Source organism: Camarhynchus parvulus, chromosome 12 (genome assembly GCF_901933205.1).
Source record: "Camarhynchus parvulus chromosome 12, STF_HiC, whole genome shotgun sequence".
NCBI lineage: Eukaryota > Metazoa > Chordata > Aves > Passeriformes > Thraupidae > Camarhynchus > Camarhynchus parvulus.
In genome coordinates, this window is record NC_044582.1 from 1849381 (window position 1) to 1865141 (window position 15761).

General features: G+C 44.6%; 1 protein-coding gene across 1 annotated transcript in view; it reads left to right on the forward strand.

Annotated features, from left to right (window-relative positions):
* Nucleotides 1-3390: 3390 nt before the first annotated feature.
* Nucleotides 3391-15761, forward strand: part of VGLL4 (vestigial like family member 4) — an 85845-nt gene continuing 73474 nt past the window's right edge. Inside the window, exons 1-2 of the mRNA XM_030956425.1 lie at nt 3391-3426; nt 11133-11209. Coding sequence (XP_030812285.1) covers nt 11146-11209 — 64 coding nt within the window. The 5' untranslated portion in view covers nt 3391-3426; nt 11133-11145. The remainder of the gene's footprint in view (nt 3427-11132; nt 11210-15761) is intronic.

Here is a 15761-nt window from a genome sequence, read left to right on the forward strand (position 1 = left end):
TTTGTTTTCCATAGTTCATGGTGTTTTTCTTGTCCAGTATCTTGTTTTCTCAAACAAGTTTTACATTACTGTTTTGACTACTTTTTTTCCCAAATATTAGATCATCAAACTCCTCTTCTTGCTTGCTGGCAATGAAAATAATCTCCAGTAGTTTATTAATACAATATCAATTTTTAAATTATATTGTTATAGATGTCAGAGATGAAGGTTTTGCAACATGTATAAAATTCTGTCCACGGTTGTTCTGACACTACATGCATTTAATTTGTTTTATCAACTGAAGTGTTCCTATTAGACATCCTGAGTGTGTGGAGTCTAGATCTGGATTTAATTTAGGTTTGGAATGTGCTTTTGGCGGCCCGGAGATCTCATGACCTGTCCTTGCTAGGATATGAAAATATCTTCCTTGTCAGCATGATTTTGATGGACTTTGAGATGGGAACTGGAGAGCCTGGAGCCTTCAGGGCTCTGCTCCTCTCCAGGAATCCAAGCTCAGGGTGTGTGGGGTCACCCCGGCCGCTCCCTGCCCGCACCTCCCACAGCCCTGCTGGCCCTGCAGCCCTGCTCCTGCACCATTTCCTGCACCAATCCCAGTTTCAGCATCCAAAGGAGCCCTGCTGGCCCTGCAGCCCTGCTCCTGCACCATTTCCTGCACCAATCCCAGTTTCAGCATCCAAAGGAGCCCTGCTGGCCCTGCAGCCCTGCTCCTGCACCATTTCCTGCACCAATCCCAGTTTCAGCATCCAAAGGAGCCCTGCTGGCCCTGCAGCCCTGCTCCTGCACCATTTCCTGCACCAATCCCAGTTTCAGCATCCAAAGGAGCCCTGCTGGCTCTGCAGCCCTGCTCCTGCACCATTTCCTGCACCAATCCCACTCTCAGCATCCAAAGGAGCCCTGCTGGCTCTGCAGCCCTGCTCCTGCACAAATCCCTCTCTCAGCATCTAAAGAAACCCTGCTTTGCCCCGGTGCTACTTTTCCTGGAGCAAACATCACTTTTCTCTTCTTGTGCATTTATTGTCCCAGCCAGGGAGGAGGAGCTGGACAGGAGAAATGTCCTGAGCAGAATTGCACAGAAAATTGCTCTCTGTTTCTGCTGCCCTGTGCTCATTTTGGGTTCTACCACAAAGCTGCAGCCCTAAAGCTCTTCAAGGGCCTCAGGTTGATTTATTGTCCTTTTCTTTGCCTTTGCAGGGCACTCCAAGAGGTGCCTGGGGCCACCTCAGATCCTCGTGAGGATAAAATGCCCCATTCTGGGATTATTTGGTGTTCACAGGGGTCCCAGGATGAGGGAAAAGATGAGAATCTTGACTCCATGTTTCAGAAGGCTGATTTATTATATTATGATATATATTATATTATTAACTACACTAAAAGAATAGAAAAAAAGATTTCATCAGAAGACTTGCAAAGAAAGAAAAAGAATAGAATGATAATAAAATCTTGTGACTGACTAGAAAGTCTGAGACAGCTAAACTGTGATTGGCCATTAATTAAAAACAACTACATAAAACTAATCAAAGATGCACCTGTTGCATTCCACAGCAGCAGATAATTATTGCTTACATTTCATTTCTCAGGCCTCTCAGCTTCTCAAGAGAAAAAAATCTTAGCCAAAAGACTTTTCATAAAATATGTCTGTGGCAGTTTGGTGACTGATGTTCAGTGTGACCACCAGGACATCACTGCAGCACTTTCCTGCTCTGGAGCTCATTTCTGCAAGCCTCGAACAGCATTCCCAGGTTCTTCTTGGAGAAACCTTGCCTTGGCTTTGGGGAGTGGCTCCTCCAGATGCACAAGCTGCCTGACAGCTTGATTTGGTTTGGATGAATAGGGTACCTTGGAGAAACCTTGCCTTGGCTTTGGGAAGTGGCTCCTCCAGTTCAGTGTGGCACCGAGATACTGCAGACTTCTGCTTGGAGCTATTTTATAACAGTTCGGCTTCTTGGAGAAACTTGTTTGGCTTTGGGGGTGGAGCAAGCTCTGACGCTGATTTGGTAACGTTGCTAAAACCACGCTACTCTACATAACCTCACCCTCATTAAACCCTTCACTCCTCACTATCCTGGCTATCCTCTCAGCAGCCCTGGGGGGATGAATAGGACTCAACCAAACACAAATCTGAAAAATCCTAGCTTTTTCTTCCATCTCCCACCTAGGCTGAATAGCAATCATTATCATCCACAACCCTAAATTTACCCTCCTCAACTTCTACCTGCACTCTATTATAACTGCAACTGTTTTCAACTTCTACCTACACTCTATAATAACTGCAACTGTTTTCCTCACCCTAAACACAATCAAAGTCCTAAAGCTATCTACTCTAATAACTGCATGGACCAAAATCCCGTCACTTTTTAGCAAAAATTGCTGGAAGTGGCACCCCTGGCATGGGCGCTGCCGTGGGGATGCCCGGGGCTGTGCTGGCACGGTGGGAACAGGTGTGATCCTTCCCCAGCATTGCGGTGTCCGGGATGAGAATGGAAATATTCTGGGTTTGTGCAGTGGGGATGGGATGGAAATGGGAATGGGAATATCTCGGCTTTGTGCAGCGGGGCCGGGAGCTCCTGCCCTGCAGAAGGAAGGGAGAGGAGCGCTTTGGTGACCAGGAGGGCTCAGCTCTGCTCTCACCCAAAGCCGGCAGCTCCTCCCAGGCTGCGTGAGTCACGTCGGGAGAAGGATTCAGTAAAACCCCGCTGCAGAACGAGCAGTAAACAGGAAAGTGCCGGAGCTGCTCCCAGCAATTCCCGTCAGATGGGATGCGAGCCCATCCATTCACGGCAGCTCTGACGCTCCTCACTCGTGCGTGTTTCGGTGTGCCTGGGGACAGCGAGCCCCTCTGTCACAGGCTGTGACAGCGTGCTTTAATTCGGAACGCGTTTCTGCTTTTTAAAAAGGGCTTTGCTCTTGAGAGAGGGGTTTTGTTGTGTTCCTGGAGGTTTGGTTTAGTGCCGTTTCCCTGTCGTTTTTCCTGAGAGTGGAGCAGGGGAGGCAGAGAAGCAGCATTGTCCCCTCCCGTGCTCTCCTGTCCCCGGTGTCGCTCCCGGGGCTCGAACCCGCGACCCTCCGGCCCTGCGTCCCTCCTTCCTGGGGGCGGGGCCCGCGCGCTCCCTACCTGCGAGGATGTGACGTCAGTGCCTCATTACCCTAATTGCGCTGACGTCACGGGCGGGCGGCCAATGGGGGCGGGCGGCGCTCCCCACCTGCTCGCCGCAGAATTCCCTCATTCCTGGGATTCCTCGGCGGGCCCGCGCAGCCAGCGGGGCCAGCGCCGCCGGCCCAGCCCAGCCGAGCCGAGCCGAGCCGAGCCGAGCCGAGCCTGCCCCGGGCCCGCACCGCCGCCGCTGCCTCCGCCCGGCCCGGCCCGGCCCGGCCCGGCCCGCGGGGCGCCGCGGCCGCGCTGCCGGCACCGGCCCCGCCCGGAGCGCGGTGAGTGCGCGGGGACAGCGCGGGGACAGCGCGCACAGGTGGCCGCGGGGGCGGAGGGAGCGGCGCTGGCGGGCGGGACGGGGCTGGGACAGAGTTGGGACGGGACATGGATGAGACTGGAACGGGGCTGGGACAGAGCTGGGACGGGGCTGCCCCGGCCCGTCCTCTCCGCGCTGCGGGGCTTTCCCCGCCGGAGCCTCGCCGGGCCGGGCGCTGCCGGCGGCCGGGGAAGCTCCCGGCGGTGTCGGGATCCAGGCGGGGAGGGAGCCGCTCCCCGATGTCCGGAAAGGGAACCGCTCTGCCTGTGGCCCGAGAAGGATCCTCTTCCTCCGGCCCGAGAGGGACCCGCTCTCCCCGGGGCCGGTCCCGCTCCCCGTGTCCGGAGCGGGACCCGCTCTGCCCGCTCTGTGGCCGGTCCCGCTCTGTGGCCGGTCCCGGTCCCGCAGGCAGCAGCTCCCGGAGCAGCCGGCCCGGCAGGATCGTTCCCCGGGGCTATCACAGCGCCGGGACGCTGCCCGGAGCTCTCCGCTTGGCTCCCGCCCGTCTGTTTTTCCTGCAGGGAAAATCCCCGGTGCCGCACGGGCACGGAGGTGAAACCTTCCAGAACGCGTCCCAGGAGCGCTGTGCAGGCGTCTGGCGCTGCACCTTCTCTGTTCCGTGGGCAGGGGTTTTTCTGTAGCCTTCAGCGCCCTGGTGTTCCCCAGATGGGATCAGCAGTAATTAATTAATGAGTTAAGCTGTCCACGCTGGTGCCAGTGCATCCCTTTGCTGAGAGTGGATGAATGGGAATTTAACACCCGTTTCCACTGGGTTGGAGAGCCCATAAAGCCAGCTCGATTCCTTTCTCTGTGTTGGTGCTTCAGGATTATCAGGAACAAGAAATTTTTTTAAATTACACCAAAGAGGACTTGGCTGATCAAGAGTTCCAGGATTTCTCCTGCAGGGTGATTTATCTGGTTAGTTTTTCTCTGACTTTGTTTAAAGAGCATTCCTCCCAGAGAAACAAACTGCAGTTTGGGAAACCTGAGTGAAACTCTTTGCAGGCAGTGCTGCTGAGAACCCTTAGATCCAAAACTCTATAAAATTGGGCAGCAATATCCCTCTCCTGCCTTAATAATAAACTTTTAAAGGCTCTTCTCCAGACTTGAAGGCCCTTAATTTGTATTTTCCTATTTGTGAACTTGGGAGACTTCTAATGTGGAATGTGTTTTGCTTAAATTCTCTACTTCTCTTCTTACTGATACACAGTTCTAATCTGGTTTTTGGGCATCCGGCTGTGAGGCTTTTGGGGTTCAGTTACAAGAACTTTGATTCACAAAGTGAATCACAAACTTGAATCACAAATGAGATACAGATCTGACCTCTTAACTCTTGGTAGAATTTGTGTCTGCCTGTTGCACATTTGCATTTTCCCAGCTGTTGGTGGAATTTGGGCGTGCCTGTTGTAATTTGCATTTTCCCAGTGACCTGCCTGGGCTGGAGCAGTTGTGCTGAGCCCCCAGCACGCTGTGGGGAGCAGGGATGGACGTTTAGGGGCAGGGATGGATGGACGGACGCTTTGGGGCAGGGATGGATGTTTTGGGGCAGGGATGGATGGATGGATGGATGGATGGATGGATGGATGGATGGATGGATGGATGGATGGATGGATGGATGGACGGACGTTTTGAGGCAGGGATGGATGGATGGATGGGTGGATGGACGGACGCTTTGGGGCAGGGATGGATGGAAATTTTGGGGCGGGGATGGATGGATGCTCTGGGGCAGGGGATGGATGTTTTGGGGGCAGGGATGGATGGATGGATGGATGGACGCTTTGGGGCAGGGATGGATGGATGGACGGACGCTTTGGGGCAGGGATGGATGGATGGACGGACGCTTTGGGGCAGGGATGGATGGATGGACGGACGCTTTGGGGCAGGGATGGATGGATGGACGGACGCTTTGGGGCAGGGATGGATGGATGGACGGACGCTTTGGGGCAGGGATGGATGGATGGACGGACGCTTTGGGGCAGGGATGGATGGATGGACGGACGTTTTGGGGCAGGGATGGATGGATGGACGGACGCTTTGGGGCAGGGATGGATGGATGGACGGACGCTTTGGGGCAGGGATGGATGGACGTTTTGGGGCAGGAGATGGATGCTTTGGGGAAGCGATGGGTGCTCTGGGGCAGGGGTGGGTGTCTGGGGCAGGGGGTGGGTGCTCGGGGGATGGGTGCTCTGGGGCAGGGATGGATGGGTGCTCTGGGGCAGGGATGGATGGGTGCTCTGGGGCAGGGATGGATGGGTGCTCTGGGGCAGGGATGCTCTTCCTTCCCGGCTCAGAGACCCCTCTGTGGGATGGGATCAGATTTTAGACCCACCCTGGAGCAGGAACTGAACACCCCGGAGTGCTGCTGAGATCTCACAGCCTGCTATACAATTAACCTGGTAACTAAAATAGGATAGAAACATCTGTACAGGCAGGTTAATTAACAGCATCCACACCACAAACCATCAGTTTCTTATTTACACACGAGCAGCTTTGGTAACCTTCTGAGCATCTCCATATTTCAGATATTAACTGGTTTGTTTCCAGACACACCTGGAAGTTTTCTGTTGGAAAAGGGAGCTTTGGTTCAGGTTTTTTTACTGTGCTTAAATGTTTCATAATGTGTTTGCAGCAGATTGGGGAACACATGGGATGCCCTGAGTGATCTTGTAGGTACAACACAAGGTCAGCTTGGACTTTCCCACCTTCAGTTTCTTAGCTTTCAAAAATTACTAACAGTTTGCTTCTTAAAATGTTGCCTTGTTAAAGGGGATTTGTGTAACAAGACAACAAAAAACACGAGGTAAAATACCAAAGCTCTGCTTTAAGCTTATAATTTTTTATGTGATGAGTTAAATTGTTGTTTCTGGTTGAAGATTTTCCTGCTCAAACACATTTTCCACATGCATAACAAGCATGGTTTAAAGAAACCCCAAAACAGGGGATAAATACATAAAAAAAATAAAATTGGTGTTTAGCCAAATAGGCTGAAGTTACTCTCAAGATTTTGAGTTGTAAATAGGGAATGATCAGTCTGCTTGGTAATCATGATCTAAAGCGAGCACTTACACATTTTAGCTGAAGAAATTTACATGTATTTTAAATTTCAGAAAATTATTACAACGTGCCTGTCATTGTTCTCATTCATGGGGCAAATACGCTTTACTCTCTCCTGTCATAAAAAATAAACCGTGTTTGCCTATTTTGCATCAAACTTCTGCTTTAATCCTCCATCCCTGTGTGGATTTACTGATTGTGCTGATCAGTTGTTTGAATTTCCTCTTCACTTTCACTCTCTCCCATTGAAATGAGCAGAGTCTGTTTCTTCTTGGCATTTCTGGGTGTGAATTTGGGCAGTTTTGGGGCTGTCTCTCCCCAGGTGGGAGCTGCTTTTGACCACTCTTCAATTAATCTTGTTTTCCCTGCTCTTGTGTTTATCTACACTTTGCTCTTGATGGTTTCTTGAGTGTCTTGTTACTCATGCATTGCTGTAATCAGTGAGCTTTGTTTATTAATCCTGCTCTTCTCCCTTCAATGTTATCGGTGTGATTTCTGCAGATGGAAATTCAGGTTTTTCTGTGCCTGTCTCTCCTGGCAGGTGCAGCTTTGAGGCTGCTTTGTGTCCCTCAGGTGTGCTGCTGTTCTGTCAGTCCCACTGCAACCCAGGCAGTGCCATTTGTCCCTTTCTTCTCTAACAGTTTTGGTATTATTATTTGGGTGATATTTTTGCTGTTGCCATTGTGACTTCTCTTTGGGATTCCATATCCAAATTGTACCCAAATTCTTCTCTTTTCGTGGCGCCTGCACTCCTGTCTGGTCTCATCTCCCACTTTTGGCACCTGGCTGGAGCTCAGGTCTGTCCCAGACCCATCCTCACTCTATGAGATCCCTGCCCAAACATCACCTTGGCTTCTCTTTCCTTTCTTTCCCTTTGCCACTCCCCCTTTTTCCAAAATCAAATGTGAAGTTCTTCTCTTTATCTCACTCTTCCCTGGCATCCCCACTGTGAACATGAACTTTACTGGGATTAATTAATGAATTAATTGTCTGTGTTTGGGCTGAGGGAGTGGAGCTCTGCTGCCTGTGACCTGAATTTCAAGCAAGCAACCTCAGGGTTTGTCCCTTCCTGATGTTTGGAAGGTGCTGCAGAAATCCCTGAAAACACTCAACTGTTCGTTTTCTAAAGCTTTCACTTCCCTAGAGCCTTCAAAAAAACAAACAAAAAAACCCCAACCAAACAAAAAGAAAAAATACAAAAAAGCCCCCCCACAAAAAAAAAAAACAACACCAAGCAAACAAACAAAAAAACCCCAAAAAACCAAACTGAACAAACAAAAATCAAAAACAAAAAAAAAAAAAAACCCAAAAACATTATCAGTTATTTGTAAAGCTGAGGGTACTCTGTGTGTTTCTGGGTCTTGCAAAAATGTCAGGAGAGGGGAAAATAAAGTGGAGGAGAGGAGAAATAAGGTGGAGAACAGGAAAAATGAAGTGCTGTTTCTTTCCACTAATGGGTTTTGTGTGCTTCTGTGCTGCATTAAAAAATGACAGGTGGGGCAGTGTTTAGGTCAGTCTTTCAGGCATCTCTGGTTTCCCATTTTATGTCTTTACTCTTTCCAGAATGTTTCTTTGCTGCTGTAGGGAGAGGACAGAGCAGGGCAGCGCTGAGTGGGAGCAGTAACTGATAAATAAGAGCACTTTGGAAGATATTAAACTAATAGTTGAAATAACACTAGATAAAAGTGCTTGTAAAAGTGCTTTTGGCTCCTGGATCCAGCAGTTAAGACTTTGTAACCAGTGAGATTGGTTACAGAGAGATTTGTGAGATTTGCTGGGAAACTGTTTCCAGGGTGTTTAACTCAGCTGTGGCCAGGGGAAATGCAGATTTGTCTTGTGTTTCACTGCTCCTGCCTTTCCCTTAACCAGAGCTCTGCTTTGGGGGGACACAACAAAATTCCAGTCTGGGTTCTGCTGCAGAGACAGGTTTGTGTCACACTGAGAAACAGCTGGGTTTGGTCAGGAGTCTCCTTATTAACAGTGCGTTTTGGGATTTTTATTTTATTTAATTTTTTAAAATTTGTTTTTGTTTGGTGTTTTTTTTTTGGTGTGGTTTTCTGTGTTTGTGGTTTTTAATTTTTGGGGGTTTTTTTGTAGGTTTTTTAAATTTTTTTTTAAATTAAATTTGATTTCTTGGAAGCCTGGGAATTGTTTTTGGTCTTTCCTTTCTGAAATGTGGCTCCCCAAGGGTCCACTCCAGGCAGCATTTCCTGACCTTGCCCTGAGCAAATCAGGGATTTGAACTTGGAGCCAAGAGAGGATCCCTCCTCTCATTCTCCTGAGCAACCTGCATTTCTTTCCTGAGCTATAACCACTGATTTGTTGGTCTGATTTAGAGATAAAGAGATATTTAGCACTATTTGAAAAATAATCTGGCAGTGTGGAGCTCCTTGCAGGTAATTTTTATTCTCTGTTCCAAAAGTGCCAGGATATCCGGGATTCCAGCCTGGGAATTGCAGTTTTTGAATGAACACCAGGCCCCGATGCCTCGGCAGCTCTCTCATGATGTGAAGAATTTAATAATGGAATTTAATAATACACAAAGCTGCAAAGCTCTATTGAGGCCACTTTTAGTCAAGTTGTTTGTGAAGTGTCTGATTTCCTGAACTGCAGCAAGGCTTGGTTCCTGTTTCCTTCTCCCACTGTGGGTTTCTGTCACCAGTTCATTCTTACTGGGAGCACAGTCTGGGAAGGCATTGGGCATCTGCTACTCCCATTATTTAAAAATTACTGGAAAGCTGAAAAAAAAAATTATTAAAAATTGAAATTACATTAAAAATTGTACAAAAATTTCTTAACTACGTTAAGAAACTTGATGTAGTTAAGAAACTTGATGTAGTTAAGACTACATTAAGAAACTTAATGTAGTGAATTTGTTTTTAATAAGACCTCTTACTATCCTTTACATTAATGTTTATCAAGGGTTGATTATTTTTTCCTAAAGACTTGACCAAAAATATCAGTATTATTGTCTTTTTTGAATGTAGGATGAATTTAGCACTGAACCCTGAGTTGTCTCAGTCTGGTGTAGCTGCATCCCCTGATGAGACAAATCAAAATCATTTTTCCAACTGGATTTTAAGTCTGATAGGGGAGTTTTTGTGAGAGGGTCAGTGAAGTCCAGGAAAACAGAAAATCTGAAAGAAATGAAGCATCAGGGTGTGAGGGATGCAAGTGCATGGTGCTGAAGGGATTCAGGGAATTCCCTCTCCCAAACCTTTGCTGTGCTTTGGAGGAGGATGTGGCCAGGTCAAAAAGGAAGAAATGTTTGATGAAGACAAAATGGTAAAATAAGCCAAGATCTTGTGTTCTAAACCTCTTCCCTGCAGGTATTGTCTTAATTTAAAAAGTTAATTAACTTTATAAGAGTTAATTGACTTTATAAGTTCAGCTAAAATATTCTTGAGCAAAAGCTGATTCTGGCAGGGAGGGAGGAACGTGTTTTAATGCTCAATACACTTTGTCTTTTCAAATTTTTCACTTCTTCTTACTTTGCTCTATGGAAATCCTACTGGATTTCATTATTTAAACTTTAAAATATAAGCTTTAAGCTTAAAAATACAGTTTTTTAAACTTACAAATGCTTTAAAATCCTTTCTCTTGCGCTTTAAAGTCTTTGATTGAAGTCTGACTTCTTTAGGAAGAGGGAGTGAGGATGGTGAGGTTTATTGTTTTAGTGCAAAGTCAAGGAAATTGCTTCCCAAACATGTGCTGGTTGTTAAGGCAGTGTACATGCTGGACATGTGTTTGAGATTTCTGCAGTTGCCACTACCTTTGTGTGTTTTTTTAAGATCATACTGTAAAGTAAGTTACAGCAAACAGTTCTTGTGAGAGAAGTTTTTGAGAAGTTTTTGTGGAAAAACCTCAACAAAATTTAGTTGTTCTGGTTTTTTTTTCTCTTTTAGCATTTTTTAAACAGTTCTGCCTGTGCTGTTGCCTTTTTATTTGAAACACATAGAAGTTGTTGGCCTTGTAGTAAAAAACATCTTGACAACATGTTATTCTCTTCCTTCTTTTCCCTTCCATATTTTTGGAATTTCATACTGAAACATCTTTTTTTTTTTTTAATTTTGAAGCCATTCATGTGAAACTTTGAGAAGCTGCAATGCAATCCTTGGATTTATGGGATTTTTATTGGTTGCTTGGTGTAGTGCTGGAATAGGTGCTTTTAAAGTGGTGGGAATTAATATTTTAAATTAGAATTTATAAGGGGCAAAATCCAGGGAAAAGCAGCTACTGAGGTGTGATTATGTCTGAAAAAAATCCAGTTCTGTGTGTGGTTTCTCACATACCCAGAGTTCATCTGTGTGTTTATAGAAATAAGATAAAATGAAATGATAAATAATAAATTTATTTTAATAAACAGAATAATAAAATGATGGGAATTTGCTGTTCTGCTGTGTTGGGTGGGAAAGGCAATGCCAGCGTTGATTTTCCCGTTTCAGCAGTGACATTTTGCACCAGTTCTGTGCTCCTGTAAGGAGAAAAGAGCAGCACAAAGTTGGATTTTGGGGATTTTTTTTGCTGTTGTGCATTGCTGCTCCTGTAATCTGGGGGGTGTGTGTGCTCTGGGTGCTCAGTTTGCTCTCTGAACCTTGGTTCTGAATTTTGCAGGATCCAGAGAGGGATGGAGACTCCCTTGGATGTGCTGTCCAGAGCAGCATCTCTGGTCCATGCTGATGATGAGAAACGTAAGTTCCCTGCCCTGCTGGACCCAGCTGCTTTGTGTTTGCCCAGCTGGAATTTTCCTGAGCCCAAAATGTGTGGGAAGCTGTTTCCAGGGCCACAGAGATGTGCAGGGAACCCTTCAGAGGTTGTTTCCCTCAGGTGCAAACCCAACACCTTGAATTTAAATTGGCCAGCTGGCAGGAGAGAATGACAGGATTTTAAAAAATTAATTTATAGATACAGATATAAAAATATGAATAATATAAATATGAAATTATTTAAAAATGTGTTTAATTCATGTCAAGGTGCCTCTCTTCTCCCAGTTGCATTTGCATTGTTGGCAGACAATGTGTTGTGGTGGAGCTGCTGTCAAACTCAGGCCAGGCTGAGACTCCCAGATAATTTTGGTTGGATCTCACTTAAAAACTCATAACTGGGTGGGCACCAGTGGGCTGTGAAGATTTCAGTTGATAAAAACTCTCAGGCTGACTTTTATCATCAGTAATGAGCTCTTCATTTGCCTTTCTCTGCCAGCAAAAGGGAATTGGAGGATTTTAAATAGTCAGAGGCTCACATTGCCAGTTATTTGGGTAATATTTTGGAAATATTTTTGGTATTATTTGGGTATATTTGGGAAATAGTTTTGGTATTATTTGGGTATTATTTGGGATATATTTTTGGTATTATTTGGGTAATATTTTTGGTGTTGCCATTCATGGTATGAGTTTCAGAAGGGTTAACTCTTGTTAGAGTAATAATTTCAATTCTGCCGAGCTGCAGTTCACAGATGAGATTGTCCCCTGCATGCTCAGTAAGAAATGTCCTTGGTGTGTGCACTTTGGGTGTCAACCTCAGGAGAAAAATGAGATTTTGGGATTCTGAGGAGAAAAATGGTATTTTTGGGTTTCCGAGGAGAAAAATGGCATTTTGGGTTTCTGACTGGAAAAATGGGATTTTGGGTTTCTTACGAAAAAATGGTATTTTTGGTTTCTGACTAGAAAAAATGGTATTTTGAATTTCAAACTGCTTTTGCAACTCACTTCTGTGCCTGAAATCACCTTTAGAGACGAATGCAGCTTTCCTTCCTTTGTCCCTTTGTTCTGTATATAATTTTGAAAATGATTTGCCTTGAATATTGGATAAAACAATTGGTTAGCTGCTGCAGATCTGCTTTGTCAGGAAGGTTGGTTTTGCTGTTCTTGCATGTTCACTGTGGAGAAGGACCAGGTTCCCAGTGGTGCCACTGTGGAGGGATGCTTTGGTTGATTTGCCCCAGTTCTTGACCATTTCTGGTAAAATGAACAGCAGTGGAGCTCCTTGAGGAAATAATTTCAACCATGATTTTGATCTTGGGGGAGGGGGGATTTCTTTTGGCTACGTTTAAAAAAAGTATATTTTGAATTTATACTCTTAATTTTCTTGAGCTCAAATGCATCCTTTTTGCCTAAGACTGTAGTTTGATTTTTGAGCTCCACAGGGTAGGAATGTTGGATTTAGGGAACCCAGAGGAAGTCTGATTCAGTGCAACTTGCATGTGAGGGAGCTGATGTGTATCTGCTTCTAATTTACATTCCTTTAGTCTTACCACTTAGACTTAATTAGATTTATGCCACTCTGCAGCTTCTGACTTGTGCTGCTCCCTCCCAGCCCAGAGTGCTGCAGTGCCAGGAGCTGCTGGGAAAAAGGAAATGAGAGGGATGTCCTGAGCCTGTGCCTTCCTCTGGCAGCTCTGGGAACTCCTTCTGGTGAAAAGAAGTTAGTTGGAAGTTAGTTTTATATTTTGAGTTTAGCTGTTATCCTTCAATTTGTTCTGGGTAAAATGAAGTTAGTTTTAAATCTTGAATTTAGCAGTTATGCTTGAGCTTGTTCTGAGTAAAAAGAAGTTGGTTTTAATCTTGAATTTAGCTGTTATCCTTAAACTTGTTCTAGGTAAAAAGAAGTTAGGTTGGAAGTTAGTTTTATATTTTGAGTTTAGCTGTTATCCTTAAATTTGTTCTGGGTAAAAAGAAGTTAGTTTGAAATTCCGAATTTAGCAGTTATGCTTGAGCTTGTTCTGAGTAAGAAAAAGTTAGTTTTAAATCTTGAGTTTAGCTGTTATCCTTGAACTTATTCTGGGTAAGAAAAAATTAGTTTTAAATTCTGAGTTTAGCTGTTATCCTTAAAGTTGTTCTGGGTAAAAAGAAGATAGTTGGAAGTTAGGTTTAAATTCTGAATTTAGCAGCTACCCTTGAGCTTGTTCTGGGTAAAAAGAGGTTAGTTGGAAATTAGTTTTAAATCTTGAATTTAGCTGTTATCCTTAAACTGGTTCTGGGTAAAAAGAAGTTAGTTTGAAATTCTGAATTTAGCAGTTTTCCTTGAACTTGTTCTGGATAGAAAGAAGTTGGTTTTGATCTTGAATTCAGCTGTTATCCTTGAATTTGTTCTGGGTAAAAAGAAGTTAGTTTTAAATTTTGAATTTCAATGTTATCCTTGAGCTTGTTCTGGGTAAAAGGAAGTTAGTTTGGAAGTTAGTTTTAAATTCTGAATTTAGCTGTTATCCTGGAGCTTTCAGTGAGGTTCTAGCAGTGGTGCTGCTATAAGTACTGGAAATTGTGTGATTTCTTGACCTGGGGAATGATAAGTGGAAATCTTTGGATGGATGTGAACTTTGTCTAAACCAGAATTCTGCAGTGTTTCCAATATTCCAGTAATGACCAGGAGTGCAGCAGTATTACCAATATTTGTGAATTGAATGCTTTGAAATGTGAAGGATCCTCTTATCTCTGTGGGCACTCACTGCAGGGCCAAGTAACGCTGAAGTGTCTTTGTGTATACAAATCATGAGCTGTTTAAAACAAATACTTTTCAACTTAGCAGCACTTAAAGAAATGAATTTAACCTCAGCCAGCAACCCAGGGCCACACAGCTCCTCACTTGCCAGTCCTGCAAGGACTGGAATCAGAAAAAAGGGTGAGGAATCAGAAAAAAGGGTGAAACCTGTGGGTTGAGACAAGAACAATTTAATTATCGAAATAAAATGTTATATTTATGATAATGCAAAGAGAAAAGGAGAAGAGGGAGGAATAAATCCCAGGACAGAGCCATTGAGTGGTGGCCAGCACTGACGGCATCCCCCAGGTGATGCCCCAGTTTCCATCCTGGGCAGTGCCAAATTAACCCTGGGTGCTGCTTTCAGGCTCAGCTCTGCTTTAGCTCAGCAACTATAAACTGAATTTCAGCAGTGGAAATCATCCTGCACTTGTTAGCAATGAAAATTTATGAAGCACATTTGTTTAACTGCTGTGTCAGGGGAAGGATTAATTATGCAGCAGGAATGGCTACTGCACTTGGGGATTTTAACTCGTGCCACGGGGATGGAAGCACTTATTGAGGTTTATTCTACATTGAACAGCAAAAGAAGACTGAACAAAAGGCAGGCAATGATGTCATTATTAGCCAGACTTGTTAAAGGCTGGTCACTAATTTCTGACTTCTCAATAGTCTAGGAAAGGCCATTAAAAATCTGTTTGCCCTGATGAGGAGCTGTAGGTAATGTGCAACTTAATTTATTTCACCTGTAAATGGCACCTGGAAGGTTTTGCTGGGATCTTTTCAGGGATGGGGTTTAGAAGAAATAACCATTTCTGTGATGTGCACCCATGCTGGGTTTTATTGTTATCACAGCCCTAAACCTCACAGAAGGCGGGTGATTGTAAATTTGATTTTTGCAGTTTCCAGTGAGGCACTTGGTACTCATTCCTCTTCTCTCCCTGCACTGTTCTTCCTGGGTTTGTTCCGATTTCTCACCTGCTCAGGGCTCAGTTTGGCTGCTTCTGGAAGAGCACAGGGTGAGCTGGTAGGGTGTAAATATTCAAGCACTGAGGAGGATTATTATTTCCCGTCGTTTATTTCCCGTTTTATTTCCCGTCGTTTATTTCCCATCATTTATTTCCCGTCGTTTATTTCCCATCGATTCCCATTAATTCCCATTATTTCCTCTTATTTATCTGGTATAAGGGATTTGGGATCTGGTCTTTCAGTCATAAGCAGAGTTTTAAAAGCATAATCTTGACTTTGAGAGAACAGTGAAGGAAAACAGCGATCAGGGCTTGTGCTTGCAGATTTTATTGTAAGCACTTTGTGTGCGTGGATTTACAGGAACACTTTATTTACACTTCCCTGCAATATGTAAGCCCAGTTTAAAAATGTGGTAAAGAATGAGAAAAATCATATCTTTTCTCACTCTCTCAGGGTAATATAGTGAAAAGTCTGCTGTGGGCAAGCAGGAGAAAATCCACATTTCTGGATTTAGCTGTTATCCCTAAACTTGTTCTGGGGAAAATGAAGTTAGTTTTAAATTCTGAATTTAGCTGTTACCCTTGGGCTCATCCTGGGTAAAAAGAAGTTTTGTTGGAAGTTAGTTTTATATTTTGAATTTAGGTGTTATTCTTGAGCTTGTTCTGGGTGAAAAGAAGTTAGGTTTAAATTCTGAATTTAGCAGTTATCTTTGAGCTCGTTCTGGGTAAAAAGAAGTTAGTTTTAAATCTTGAATTTAGCTGTTATCCCTAAACTTGTTCTGGTGAAAAGAAGTTAGGT